Source organism: Phoca vitulina, unplaced genomic scaffold, assembly GCF_004348235.1.
Source record: "Phoca vitulina isolate PV1807 unplaced genomic scaffold, GSC_HSeal_1.0 scaffold20, whole genome shotgun sequence".
NCBI lineage: Eukaryota > Metazoa > Chordata > Mammalia > Carnivora > Phocidae > Phoca > Phoca vitulina.
Genome location: NW_022589723.1, coordinates 22,832,309 through 22,847,720, shown reverse-complemented (window position 1 = coordinate 22,847,720; position 15,412 = coordinate 22,832,309). Strand labels below are relative to the sequence as shown.

Sequence of the window (15,412 nt, the reverse complement as noted above, 5' to 3'; positions counted from 1 at the left end):
GCATCCTTGATGACCAAGTATTTCTACTTTTAAGTATTTACTGTAAAAAAAACTTGCACAAAGATACAGCAGTCAAAAATAAAGGATTTTTGTTGTAGCACTATTTGAAATAATGAAACTTTATGATAAACTGTCTATCAGTAAAGAATGAATAAGCTGGTTTTAATCCATGCAGCTGTTGTACAATGTTTAAAGTCAACGAATTTGCAAATATGGCCAGAAGTTAGCATCTTTTAAATATGAATAGTGGTGCATGTGTACCTGCTTCCTGTACTTTGTTTGAAATGCTTCATAATTTTAAATTTAAAAAATTAAATGGGATATTAAAATATTAAAAGGATCCTCACCTGGCTCTGTCTTATCTTTCAGGATTCTGTTTCAAAAGATTGAGTTTGGGGTGTCTGGGTGACTCAGTGGTTGAGTGGCTGGCTCTTGATTTCAGCTCAGGTCATGATCTCAGGGTCCTGGGATCCAGCCCCACATTGGGCTCCATGTGCTCAGTGGGGAGTTTGCTTGAGGAGTCTCACTCTCCCTCCCTCTGCTCTTCCCCCCACTCCTGCTTGCATGTGTGCTCTCTCTCAAATAAGTAAATAAATCTTAAAAAAAAATAAAAAGGTGATTGAATTTGGGCAAACTAGAATCTTCAGTCTAGTTGAGGGGGGAAGGTATAACTAGACACTGAAAATCATTTTTTGAACAGTAAATGCAAAAAACCTTCCAGGAAATGCAAGTTAATTGAGTATAAATTCTTGAGTAATTGCTGTGGCCCAAAGTAGAGGGACATATAGGCATATTATAGTATCATGTGTCCAAAATTAATAGATTTGAATTAGAGTAGGTTTTTTGGGGGTTTTAGTATTTGTTTTTCGTTTGTTTTGTTTTGTTTTTTAGCAGGGGGAGTGCAGAGGGAGAGAGAAAATCTTAAGCCGACTCCATGCCCAGTGCAGAGCCCCACACAGGGCTTGATCTCACAACTCTGAGATCATGACCTGAGCTGAAATCAAGAGTAGGACACTTATCCAACTAAGCCATCCAGGTGCCCGAAGTAGGGTTTTTTTGGTTTGTTTTGTTTTTTTCTAGAAGTAAAAGTTAAGTGGAAGAGAATATGAAGGCTGTATATTCTAACCTTTTTTTTCTTTTTAGCTCATATTCCATTTTGATAAATAATATTTGTGGTTAATTTAATTTGAAATTTCACAGTAAGTTAAATACTATTCTAAAAATGATTGAATAAAAGATTTTGTGATAACAGAGAGGAATCCTTTTCCCCTCCTCACATTTTTATCTACATATGGAAAAGGGATCTTCAGTCCTCTCAGAAGTGCTAGAGGGAAAAGTCTAACTTTCTGTATTAATCAAGATGGGCTAGACTGTGCTGCCATAACAAAGGAAGCCTGAAATACTAGTGGCATAACCACACAAATTTACTTTCATTCATATTATATGTACAGCGCAGATCATTGGAGGCCCTCGCTCCACATAGTCCCTTGGGAACCCCCATTGAGACACTGGTATGTTATAGTTTCCCCAGTGAAATACATGCACAAAGGGAGAAAGAAAATGGAGCATTGATTCTTAATTATGTTAACTGAGAAATGAAATATATCATTTGTGCTCCATTCATGGTCCTATACTAGCTGCAAAGGAAACTGAGAAATGTAGGTAAGCAAATGGAATATTGATGAGTGCTGTCTCTGTTCTGTGTTCTCTTTACCACTTTACTTGCACCTCATAGAAGGAATTAGATAGCTCCATGCTACTAGTTTGTGGTGTGAATGAATATTCTTTATCAGCCAAAACTTCAGAAGGGAAGGGGATTTTCAGTGGTAATACCAAACTCTACCTTGAGCCTCCAAAAGTAACTTGATTTTGCTTATCTTACATTACACCTTTTTTCCCCCTCTGGATCACATGATATCAAACTGAATGCTGAATCTGATTGTTTGCTACAGGCTTTTCTGTTCAGGATGTGAAAGATCAAAGCACTAACTAGGTCACGTGCAAAATTAAGTTTAAAGTGGTTTCTTGGAAAGTTTTTTGACATCTAAATCAAACTTTAGTTTAAAGATTTCCTTTTGTGTATCTTCTTACAAAGAGTTAAATGTATGAGAGAAAAGTCCTCATAAGTTTTCAGAAGAGATCTTTGGGGCACCTCGGTGGCTCAGTCAGTTAAACATCTGACTCTTGATTTCTGCTCAGGTCATGATCTCAGGTTTGTGGGATCAAGCCCCATGTTGGGCTCTGCGCTGGGTGTGGAACCTGCTTGAGATTCTCTCCCTCTCCCTCCTGCCCCTTCTCTCTCCCTCTCTAAAAAAAAAAAGAGAGAGAGATATCTCAACCATAATAGTAGGAAATTATCACCTTAGTTCATTCAACTAACTAGGTAATATTTGAGGTTTCCCCTCAACTTGAAATCGGTTTCGATAACTTTGCTTTGAGAACTTAACTTCTTATGTGGGTTTTTTTGTAACATAACCTACTTTGGATTTAATATCGTTAGGCATTGTTGAGATTAGGTAGGTGATGTTAATAATATTCAATAGAAAGTATTTTAGGAACTATATTTAAGATACATTCAAGTGGGGAAAGGTTGGAGGTAGGGAAACCGACTAGTGTTGTACTTTTTAGTGATTACGAATCTTTCTAAGTTCCTTAAGGGCAAGGACTATTGTGTTGTTCGTTTGTGTATTTCCAGTCTTTGTAGGTTCATTGTGAGTTCGTAATTATTGCAAATCATTTGTGGCAGGAAATAAAATTAATGAATAAATAAGTGAGTAAATGAATTATCCTTTACTGTTAAAAGAAAGACAGCTAAACACCTAGACTTATACAGTGACAAGGAAAACAAAGAGCCTGGAGGAATACGGGGGAAAGAGTTAAGAGGGCTAAATAAAGTGGAATGTATGATGAGGAACAAAATTAAGCATATTCTAAAACTGAATACTGGGGAACTGGAGAAAAGGTGTTAAGTAACAGTTGGGGAAAAAAATGTCTATGTGTGTTTTGTTTTTCTTAGGAGAGTTATACAAGATATTGCTGATAAATCTATTAGGTATTAGAGTGAAAACTAATTGGAAAAAGACCGCATAGACAGTGAAATGAAAAAAAGAAAGTAGATTTGGGAGTTATTTACATGTAATTGATAGATTAAATCACTTTGTGGATGAATTCTAGGATTAAATTGTTTTATAGATGAATTTTGGTGAGAGTAAGAATAGGCTAAGTTATATTGTTTTAAACTTTTTTTAAAATTGGATCTGTGTTTAAGCTGTGTTTTATTATGTAAGAATAAATTCTGCTACCAGGAATGCCAATAATTTGTCCACATTTTCAATTGCAATGGAGTTTTGCTTGAATTAGGCTGCCAGAATTTCACTATGATATTTTTACTGTAACAGGGTTTGTGGCACATTTAAAGCTACTTTGTGGCAAACAGAGCTGGGAAAGAAAGCTATATACAGTCCTCTGTGTAGCAGAAATTATTTTAAAGGATGGGTTTAGAGACAAAAGGCTGTAGTTGCGGAATAGCTATAGAGAATCTTACGAGTAGGTCCTCCAAATAGCAGCCACTGCTGCACCTCTACAAATAATTACATTTGCATTGTGTAGAAAGGGTTGTTGGTAGTACTTCAATATTTTTAAACTTCAGTTCTATCCCCATGTGACAATAGCATCATCAGTCATGTGTTCTAGGTTTTTGAGAATTAGAAAAGGATCATAGAAGTCATCGTATCCATTTTACAGTTGTAAGGAAAATTTGCCAGAGAACCAAAGCTTCATAGCCAGTTAAATGGTTAGGCTAAGTCTAACTAATGAATATTCTTTTGACTTCTAGTCTGTACTTTTCCTATAATCCTGTGCAGTCTTCCTTCTTTAAATGTGATTAAAACTGAGAAATTTTTGTCTAAGCATTGATTTTATTTATATCTAGAATATAAGAATTAAAAGGAAAGTACCATTTTTTTTCTCTTAGTAACTTTTTATGTGAAGTATATTTATCAAACAACTTAACTATTATTTTACTGATGAGGAAAAAAGCCTCAATTTTTTCTTTGGCAGGTGATTCATTCCATCTGGTTTAAATTTAGACAGTCAGTATTTTTAACTATTATTTTTTATTGAAACATAGTTGACACACAATGTTGCATTAGTTTCAGGTGTATGACAGTGATTCAACAAGTTTCTATACATTATGCTGTGCTCACAAGTGTAGCTACCATTTGTCACCATACAATGCTATTAAAATGTCATTGACTATATTCTCTATTGCTGTATGTTTCATCCCTATGACTTATTCATTCCATAACTGGAAGCCTGTATCTTCCGCTCCCCCACCCATTTTGCCCATCCCCCATCTCCTCCCTTCTAGCAGCCACCAGTTTGTTCTCTGTATTTATGGGTCTGTTTCTGCTCTTTTTGTTTGTTTTATTTTTTAGATTCCACATATGAGTGAGATCACATGGTTTTGTCTTTCTCTGACTTATTTCACTTAGCTTAATACCCTCTAGGTCCATCGATGTCCTTGCAAATGGCAAGATCTCATTCTTTTTTATAGCTGAGTAATATTCCATTGTATATCTATACCACATCTTTTTTATCCATTCATCTGTCACTGGACACTTAGGTTGCTTCCATATCTTGGCTCTTATAAATAATGCTGCAATAACCATAGGGATGCATATATCTTTTTGAATTTATGGTTTCATTTTCTTTGGGTAAATCCCCAGTAGTGGAATTACTAGATCATATGGTATTTCTGTTTTTAATTTTTTGAGAAACCGCCATACTGTATTCCACAATGGCTGCACCAATTTACATTCCTACCAACAGTACACAGGTGTTAGTAAATTTTTTTGAGGGATAAACAAGTGTTTTAAAAATGGTGTTTTCCTTTTCATCTTTTGTAACCAGAAAGAAGTTGAGAATTTTACAGACCTAGAGAAACTCTACCTCTACCTTCAGCTGCCTTCTGGTCTCAGCAGTGGAGAGAAAAGGTATATCTCTTCTTGCTTTTGCCTTAATTACAGTGTTAATAGGACATCCCTAAGGTGTGTGTGGGGTGTGTGTCATGGTTGTTATTGTTGTGTGCTATTCCTAAAATCATCAGAAAACAGAATGGCAAAACAATAGATCTTTTAATCTTTGATCATCTTTGATTAAGTGTTTACTTATAGTTTTTGCTGATTCATTTATGCTTCTGGGTAAATGCTATGAAATGCAATTTGGGTTATGTTTTTTAAACAGATCAATATATTTATGCAGTGTGAGGGATTGTGAAAATTAGAAAAGCAAAAAATAGATATGTATTGTAAGCAATGAAGTTAAAGGAGTTTTTTTAGTTACTGCTAGGTGAATAGATGACAATATAAAAAAGAAAAAGTTAAATTGCATATATGGAACATGAATTTATTATAAATGTAAGATACTTTAAGTGTGTTTGGGAATATTGCTGTATTTTCATTACTAAAAGTATTTAATAGTGTCATGTAGAAAATAGAGAAGTTGTTAGCTCATGTATTCTATTAGAAGTTTCATTATCCTTCTTAGTATTTCTCAAAGTTCATTTCATTCATGTAAGTTATACTTAAAATTCTGTTACTTTAAAATTGTGTATGAAAAGAAATGGCATGAAAATTCTGTTGCTTTTACCTCTTCTCCCTCAAACCAAATTTTAGAACCATTTTAATCATTTTTTTGTCCTAGAAACTCACTCACTATCTTCCTTGGAATTAAATAAATTATTGTTATAGTTAGCTGAGATGAATGTCAGAATCAGTAGAGGATCTTCTCTCATGTTATCTTGGGTGTCCATTTTATGGGTTTAGTTTATATTTAAATGATGCTGCCATATAGTAAAAACTTAGGATGTTTAGTAGAAGTATTGGCATGGGGAGGGGAGCCAGTTACAGGAAGGACTGTAGGAGGAAATTTGTCCTCTCATAATCTCTCTGGTGTGAATTGCATTCTGGAGCATGGAGTGCTTAATAAGATTTCAGGGTAGTTACTTGAAAACATGCTAAGCAAATAGAAAATATTTTTTCCACAACTTAAAAGTTTGATGATTTGGTAAGTTTAGGCAAATGAACAGGCAAGTAAGTGAACAAATACCCACTTCGAGGTCATTTTCACCAAAACAGATACCTTATGTTGTCGGTGTAGAGCCCATCGGGAGGGATGGAACAGGGCAATAACTTCAGTCAGTCACTAGCTATGGAAAATGGCTCACAACCACAGGTGGACTATTTGCATATAGATAACTGGGCATCTACTATATGGCTTGAGTTTGATCTGGTCATTTATAGTGTGTTTACACACAATTTTTTAATGGAACTTATAGGCCTGGCTCAAAAATTATCAATTAATTGCTGTCTGGTTCAGCTAAAACATGTTTTTGTTTTACAATCAGTGATCAGAATGCCGTGTCATCTAGTCGGGCACAGCAAATGCATGCCTTTTCCTGGATTCGAAATACCCTAGAAGAACATCCTGAGACTTCATTGCCCAAACAGGAAGTCTATGATGAGTACAAGTAAGTATCACGTGCATATATTAGGCATGCTGATGTGTTAAAGAGCTTAAGTACTATACTTGGCTGTAGTGATTTGTTTTATCATTGGTGAATATCACGCTGGTATATGGGATTTTGACTTAGAGATTTCTAAGGTTCTTTCCATCTCTAAGCTTCTCTGTTAGCATGTATCGTAAAGGACAGGATTATTGAGTAAAAGGATTTCTCTAGAGTTCTTCTGGATGATAGGAGGGATGTTTGAGGGTAGAATGATAATGGTATAGGATTGCTGAATGAAAGGGTTCCTGTAGAGTTCTTAAGGATGAAAGGAAGGGTGTGTCTGGGGTTAGAAGAACAGTGGAAGGCAATAAATAAGTCAGTGTGTAAGGGAAAACTAAAACATGTTTTTTATTTAGACTTCTTAAAGGCCTTTTTCACATGTCCAAAACTTTTCTAATGCTTCTCTATACCAACCAAACCAAAAAAAAAAAAAAAAAAAAGCTAAGTTTCTAGAGTATTGTGAATTACTTATTCATGAATGCGGGAGTTCAGTGGCTTATACATATTAGACATTCAAATAATGTCATTTGTACAGATAATTTATTTAAATACAGGAAACATAAATATAGAGACTAATGGGCCTTTCTGGATAAAGAAAATTTAATAGTTGCTAAGTCTAGTTTTATATTTAACATTTTTATAATTGATGTGGAAGACGGAATTTATTCTGACAGAGTAAATAAAACCAAAATTTTCAGAGTATTTAAATGTCAAACCAACAAGCATTTGTGTGTTGTACTTAAACAATTTGAAAGAAGAGTGTCAAATAAATGCTTTGTTAACCAGTGTAAAATGATGCAAAGGCACACTACACTTATGAGATTTTGGTTATCTAGAAAGAAAATTTCTTCCTTCATTCAAAATTGTGATTCCCTCACCTTAAGGAACATAATGGAGCTGGAGAAAGTCTAGAGAAAAATGTCTGAAATGATCAAGGGAACAAAGTTAAACTGAAGAGCTTTAGATTTTTTTCTCTTTAAGAAAATTAAAGCTAAGCGTGTGTGTGACCCAAGTCTATAAAGTTCATTCTCTTAATTTATAACCATCTGTTGAATACCTGCTATGTGCCAGACCCTGTCTTAGGTTCTGAGGATATAATGAATAAGACACAGCCCCTCCCATTCATGAAAAATATGTATGTATTAATTTTTCACTAAACTTAACTAATTAAAACAGATAACCCTGTAAAACTACAAAGAAGCAAATATTCATTAATTAAAAGGGTGTTAATATCAGTAAACATGTGATATGTTGAAGAAACTCTGGACTGAGTATCAACAGAATAGATTCTGTCATTAAATTTGTGACCTAGACAGGTGTTTTAACCATTCTTTTTGTCAGACGCATTATCTATAAGTGAGGCAGTTGAAGAAGAATGAGGTTTCTTACAGCTTTAAAATTCTAAAAGTTGTCTCAAGTAGGAAATGTTGAGGAACCAGTTATACAGAGATGCCTTGCTAGTTTCCCAGAAGGCAAATTGGACAAAATAATATATGACATTTTCATAATGAATTAATAAGAAGAGTCAAGATATATATTTTTTGAAAAGACCTCTTTCCACTGTAGAACCCTTTCCTGTGTTGTCATTGGGGACAGCACCCTAACTTTGTGGAAGTGTGATTCTGACCCAGGAAAGTACTCCTTATGTTCCGAAAGGTTTCCTGCCTTTGACAAAGAATTGTTATATTTTTCTATTAAGTCATTTTCTGAGATTCCCATAAGCCCTCATCATTCTTTTCATTATGAAAAGTTACAGGTTTTTCCTAAACAAAAGAGAAATAAAGCACTCCATCATTTTGTGGAAGCAGTGGGAGCTTCAATTTTGAGTAATTAATTTGGAGTTGTAGTGGGGAGCAGCACAGATAAAAGGAAGGGACTTTGACTAGAGTTGAAAGGGGAAGTAGTAGGTAAGGGAAATTTTTTATAATAACGTGACTAAGAAAGAAATATCCGTTCTGTTCATGGAATGTGAAAGAATTGTGCTAATGATTATGCCTCTCTTTATAGTCAGTATAGTACTATACCTCAGTCTGGGTATCTTAGTTCAAAAACCGTTTCACTAAGAATATACTTGATTTTCTGTTACATTCCCTACAGGGTTTCCGCATAGTAGACACTAATTTATTATTAAGAGTGATTAGAAGGGTCTCTGATCCCTGACATTGATAATAAAATTTCAGTGTTTTTTAAGACTTAAGTCTTTTAGTGCACTCCTGTCCCCATTGTATAGATGAAAACAGTGAAACACAGGGAAGTTAGGTGACTCTCCCCGTGTCACAAAACTAGTTAGGGGCCAATATAGGGCTAGAACTCAGATTCCATGAGTGTTTCATAATGGGTGAGAAGGCAAATTTGTTAAATTTGAGTGATAGCATACTGCGTGGGTAGAAAAGGTTGGTCAAGTAGTTAGAAATAAAGTTAGCTATGGCTTCCACTTAGGCTGAATAAATAAGCTGCTCAAAATACGACTTAGTATACATACAATTAGTATACATGCGTATAAATAATACAACTGGGATAAGAGACCCACAGTAACATGTATTAGCATGACATGGGCTAAGAAGAAAGTATATTTGTGTGTCCACATCATCATTGCATGTGGGAGCTCCAAATTCAAATTTTTCTTTCATTTGATTATGCATTGCCTAAAACCATAATTTGCCATGTGGGTTCAAATAACTTGAGAGGTGAAAAATGTAGGAGGACTATAGACAGGCAAGAAGTAGATCAAAGTATCAGGAAATAGCTAGTTAAAAGTTTTCTAATTATTTTGTGTTATCTAAAGAAAGCAAAATGAAGTATAAGTACAAGAGTTTTAAATCACAGAAAAGACTTCAGTTAGACACAAAATAACATTCTTCTCCATAAAGATTTTTAGAGAAATTTTGTTCTTTCCTAATGGCCTTTTAGACTAGTCATCTTCCTATTTGGAGTACCTTAATGAGGTTTCCTGCATAAAAACTTAACATAGAATGACGAGTCTTAAATTGATTCTATTTTAAATACTCACTGAAAAAATGTTATTAATATGAAATATACCTTTATTTTAAGCTATTCTATTGCATTTAGACCCTTGTATAATTTATTGCGATGATGTTCAGATGTACTTTTTGTGAAATTAATCCCTTTCACAGTCATTAAAGTCAAAATCCCTTTGAGAGAAAAAATGAAGATATAATCTAAGACAGCATTGACTGGCTTAACTATTTTCATACTAAATTAAGATACTAATAGGAACAGAAAGCTTTAAGGGGCTTTCAGCATGCAAAAAGTTTAATTTACAAATGATCCTGAACTTTTGTATTTGTTGAAACTTTTGAATTCTGATAATCTCGTGTTTATGAAAATGATCAATAATGTGTTTATATTATTTTTGAATTACAAAAGTAATATGTATTCATCATTACAGTTTTGGGAAAGAGTTATTAATGTATTAAAAAAAAAAAAAAACTAGTACCAGTAAATCTTACTACCTAAAAAGAACCACTTTGGTTTATTTCTTTTTATTTTTTTCTAATGCCTTCTTTTTTTTGTATATGTTCTTGTTATTGTTTAACCAAATTTGGCCCCACTGTTTACACAATTCTTGAAGGGGGAACAGTGACAAATAACATTGCAGCGAACATTCTTGATGATATAATTTAGTGTATATTATCAAAATTGAGATTGCTGGTTTATGGACCTTTATATATTAAGGATATTAACTATTAAAATGTAAATTTTTTTTAAGATTACTGTGTATTGTTTTAATCTCTTTATAAGTAGTCTGATTTAGCCACTTTCTTTACAGCTTGCAGCACTGCTATTATGCTTAGAAATAACTTCGCCATGCCGCTAGCAGCTGAATACCCGTGTATTTTTCCTAGATTTTTTTAAAGATATTTCTTATTTCACTCTTCATATATAATCCTTTAGTCTTGGTGAATGCCATTAGATAAGGCACTAATTTCAGTTTTTTTCTGAATATTACTAATTATCCCAGCCTCATTTTTTGAATAATTTTTTTTCTCTTAACACACTAATCTGAAATATAACTTTTAACTTTACTAAAGCCCTTTTAGACTCAGTTTTTTTCCTTGATATTTTCTGTCCTTATTCCAGTACCATACCATTTTTAATATTTTAACTGTTAACTATTTAAAAAACTGGTAGGACCAGACTCCCTTTACTATGCTGTCCCTCTTTTTAAAAAATTTCCTTGGTTTTATTTTCAGACCAGTTAATGTTTCTCATATGAAGTTTGGGATCACTTTTCTAATTTTAAAAAAGGAAACCTCAAAGGAATTTTGATTCAAAATGCATTAAATGTGAAATCTTCTATTAGAAAAATTAATTTCAGAGCTAGAAGTATGTGTCTTAATTTACGTCTTTCTCATGCCCTTCAGTGAAGTTTCAGTTTTTTCCCTTCAATTAAGTCCAATTGTTTTTCTTATTAAGTTTTTTTCCTTGGTAATTTTTTTTTGTTATTTATATTAAAAATATTTTTTCTATTGCTTTACTATTGATTTGTTTAGGTTTATAGGATATCTATAGACTTCTGTTCTATTTATGTTGTACATTTTATATTTACTGAATTTTTCAGTTACTTTTGACTCGAGTAAAATTTATTCTGTATATCTTCCTCACTCTATTTTATTACATTTAATAGATTTTCCTTCTGATTTTAAATAATAACAATGATAGGCATCATTTCCTCTTATAGTTTTTTGATGTTAAGGATGTATCATTTATAGTTGATCAATTCTTTATTTGCTATTTTATGAGAAATGGATATTGAAATTTATCAAACGCTTTTGGGCATTTATTGAGATTATTATGAAGTGCTTTTTTCTTTCACCTATTGATGTGATATATAAAGATATTACCTAACATATAAACCCTTCTTTTAGTTCTAGAATGAATGTTCTCTTCATATCAAGATGTGTAATCTTTTAGTGTACAGTTGATCTCTGTTTTCAAGAAAAGTATATTATTTAGGATCTTTGCATCTATATTTGTGAGTGAATATTTTGGTCTGTAATTTTCTTTTTTTGTGCTATCTTTGTCAGGTTTTGATATCAGGGTTAGGCCAGCTTCGTAAATGAATTGGAACTCTTTCCCTAAATTTCTGTGCTCTGGAACAGTTTATATAGCATGGGACTTATTTGTTCTTGAAAGTTTTAAAGAACTCAACCATAAAACCATCTAGGCCTGGAGCCTTTGTTGGAGGTAATTCTTTGACAATTTTTTTGTGGTTTTTTTCTGGTTAGGTTTTTACTTCGTCAAATTTAGTAATTTGTTTTTCCTTGAATTCATTCAGATTTTCAAATGTATCAGCATAGCATTACATATATTATTCTCTCCTAAATTGAGTTATCTTCTATATCTCTTATATCTATTTTCTTATTTCTGGTTTTATACATTTGTATTTTCCTCTTTTTTTTCAAATTATACTTAGCTGTAGTTTATTTCTGTTGGTTTTCTTTTAGAAAAAAAATGAAGCAAAGATTGATATATCAGGGTGTTTGGTTTTTGGTTTTTGATGGGTGGTTTGTTTGTTTTTTTTTCCTGTTTTCTTACTTATTAGGTGCCTTTCTTTTCCTTCTCCTGATTTTCTTGGGATTTTTTTCTTACTCTGTAAATGGAATTCTTTGTTTTCATTCTTTTCCTATTTAAGATATGAACATTTATAGCTATGAGTTTGCCTCTGATTATGGTTTTGGCTGTATCCCTTAGGTATGGATATGATTTGTTAAAATTATCCTTATGTTCTAGTAGTGTGATATTATAGCTCTAATTTCTTCTTTGACCCAAAATAGAAGTTTGGTGTTTTTTTTAACTTTTCATGTGCTTGAGAGAGTTCTTTCATTTTCTTTTGTTTTGCACTTGATTAATTTGTAATTTCATTATATTGTGATCAGAGAATGAAGCTCAATTTCTGAATTTTTATACTTGTTGAGGTCTATTTTCAGTCTAACAAATTATCAGTTTTTAGAAATACTTCTGGACATTCTCTTTATATCACACTGTGTATTCACTGTATATTGATATGTGCTAAATCCACTTTTCTGTATTTTTCAAATCCTTCAAATTCTGCGAAATCCTTTTTTTTCTGTTTAATCAGTTGAAGATGAGTAGTATGTTAATCTCTTACAAAAGTGACATTTCTCACAGTTCCTCTTAGTATTTTTAATGTGTTTTGTTTTATAGATCTCTGGGCTGTTTGACACAAGATAAAAGGTTCATGATTTTTATCTTTGTGATAGTTTTTGCCTGTTGTCAACAAAAAAAAACGATCCTGTGTCGTATTGAGTGTATCTTGTGTTAAATTCTCCTTTGGTATGAATATTTTTGACCCATTCTGGATATCTGTCTAATACATATACTTGCCCTTTTTTTTTTTTTTAAACCATTTGTGTCATTTTGTGTAGGCTGTTTTACATTATGTTTCTAAAGTTGTAAATCTAAAGTTGTGCCTGGTCTTGAAATCTGACCAAAGAAGAAGCTGGTGGAATGAACCAATCTAGAAAGTCTGGTGTTGCTAGGAACACTTAGCAGCAGGGATAGTAGCAGCTGCAGCTACTGCTGTTCTTTCCTGTTGCCTGGGAAAGAAACATAGGCATTAATCTTAAATGGAATTCTTATTAAATAATATATGGCCTGTTTTAGCAGTCCTCAAAATCTGTTTGCTTTCATTCTGGGTAGAATCACAAACTTTCGGATTTGTAAACTTCACAACTTTGGCTGCAGTATTTTCTGGTACACACATGTTCTCTCCAAATCCCTCTAAGAAACTCTCTTTAATATTTTAAGGAATATGATTGCATTAATTTTTTTATATAGCCATTCTGTGTATAGACATGAATTTTATATGTATGATACTTTGGTGCTTACCAGCTAAGTTTGTGATTCCTGTTCTATTAACTAAAGTAAATGAAATTTTAGGACAACCTTGAAGGCAGAAATAGATTCTAGGAACACTTGTTTTAAGAGTGTTAAGATAGGGGTACCTGGGTGGCTCAGTCAAGGTCAAGTATCTGCCTTCAGCTCAGGTCATGATCCCAGAGTCCTGGGATCGAGCCCCGCATCGGGCTCCTTGCTCAGCGGGAAGCCTGCTTCTCCTTCTGCCTGTGTCTCCCCCTGCTTGTGCTCTCTCCCTCTCTCTCTCTCTGACAAATAAATAAATAAAATCTTTTAAAAAAAAAAGTGTTAAGATAGTGAATACTTCATAAGTTAAATGATATATGAATGTTTTACACCTGTCTAAAATCTAGGTTAAACCTAAGCATATATGCATGATTTATAAATTTATTAAGTATATATTAATGTTATAGCATCTGTATAAAATAAGTGGAAGCAAATATTATCCATCCCTCCCTTTAAGGGTGACTCAAAGAAATGAAATAACTAGGCAAATCTGAACCCAGGTTTTGTTACTTCAAGGCTGGGCTCTTTTTGCACTAATCCGTATTACCTCTAGAAACTTATCCAGATGCTATTCTTTTTTTTTTTTATTCAATTGGAAGGTCTCATATGATATCCTTTAAATTATCTTTTTTTAAATTTTATTATGTTAATCACCATACATTACATCATTGCATTCCATGATTCATTGTTTGCATATAACACCCAGTGCTCTGTTCAGTACGTGCCCTCTTTAATATCCATCACCAGGCTAACCCATCCCCCCCACCCCCCTCCCCTCTAGAAACCCAGTTTGTTTCTCAGAGTCCATAGTCTCTCATGGTTCATCTCCCCCTCCGATTTCCCCCCTTCATTTTTCCCTTCCTACTATCTTCTTCTTTTTTTTTTTTTAACATATAATGTATTATTTGTTTCAGAGGTACAGGTCAGTGATTCAACAGTCTTACACAATTCACAGCGCTCACCATAGCGCATACCCTCCCCAATGTCTATCACCCAGCCACCCCATGCCTCCCACCCCCCACCACTCCAGCAACCCTCAGTTTGTTTCCTGAGATTAAGAATTCCTCAGATGCTATTCTTTTTAAAATTAAAATTTTGGGAGTAGTATTTGCCATGCCTTAATTATATTTTAGATATTTTTAACTGATTAGAAATAAACTAAAGCATAAAAGTGATCAATTTCAACATTACTTTTTGTTTGTATTTGACAGTTAAATGTGGATATTAAATATTTCTTAAGATATAAATTGGTTTAAGATTTCTGCCATTGAAATTTATTCTAACAGTGTCTGAATTGTTACCCTAAGTACTTTGTCTAGTGTTTAAATTACTGCTTTTCAGATAAGATTCTTTTTTTCACACTTGCTTGGTGTGGTCTATTTCATAGAAGTTTTTATCCCAGTTTCTTTTTTCTCTGTTTCTGTGACTTGACTCTCAAGGGAATAATTAAATCATCTCTTTTTCCTCACATTCTCTATGTTTCTGGCCAGTTGTACTTTCACAGATTCCTCATTTACTGTTTTAACTTCTCAACTCTTTAGTAGTAGAAAAAGCATAGATTAAATAATAGAAGAGTGGCAGAATAGAGCTACAATGGTGATATTATATCGGAAGGAACTGGTTCTCTTTTATGACACAGTTGTAGAAAGGTTGACTGACTTTTCCAAATCGCACTCACTGTACTAAATACATTGTAATTATAACTGGAAGTACAAACCAAATCTAACCAAGTCTCCTAATTGAAAATCAGAGTCTTTTCCACTACCCCCGCCCATAAAAACTGTATGCCTGTGAGCCCAGTCATTATATATTTTGAATCTTTAGTTATCAGTTTGTCACTACTCTTATTACCTTAACTTTTTTATCTGTCCCTAGCATGATTTGTGGCAATTGGTAGGTATTTAGTACTTTTCTTTTAACTAAGGCAATTAAGACTTC

The 15,412-nt window shown here is 33.3% G+C and overlaps 1 protein-coding gene across 8 annotated transcripts in view; it reads left to right on the top strand.

The window, feature by feature from the left end:
* The window catches only part of RFX7 (regulatory factor X7), a 151,594-nt gene that overhangs the window by 90,868 nt on the left and 45,314 nt on the right, over positions 1-15,412 (top strand). For all 8 annotated transcript variants that reach the window (XM_032417475.1, XM_032417472.1, XM_032417473.1 and 5 more), the window contains 2 exons: positions 4,912-4,994; positions 6,407-6,529. In XM_032417475.1, coding sequence (XP_032273366.1) covers positions 6,444-6,529 — 86 coding nt within the window. In that variant the 5' untranslated portion in view covers positions 4,912-4,994; positions 6,407-6,443. The remainder of the gene's footprint in view (positions 1-4,911; positions 4,995-6,406; positions 6,530-15,412) is intronic.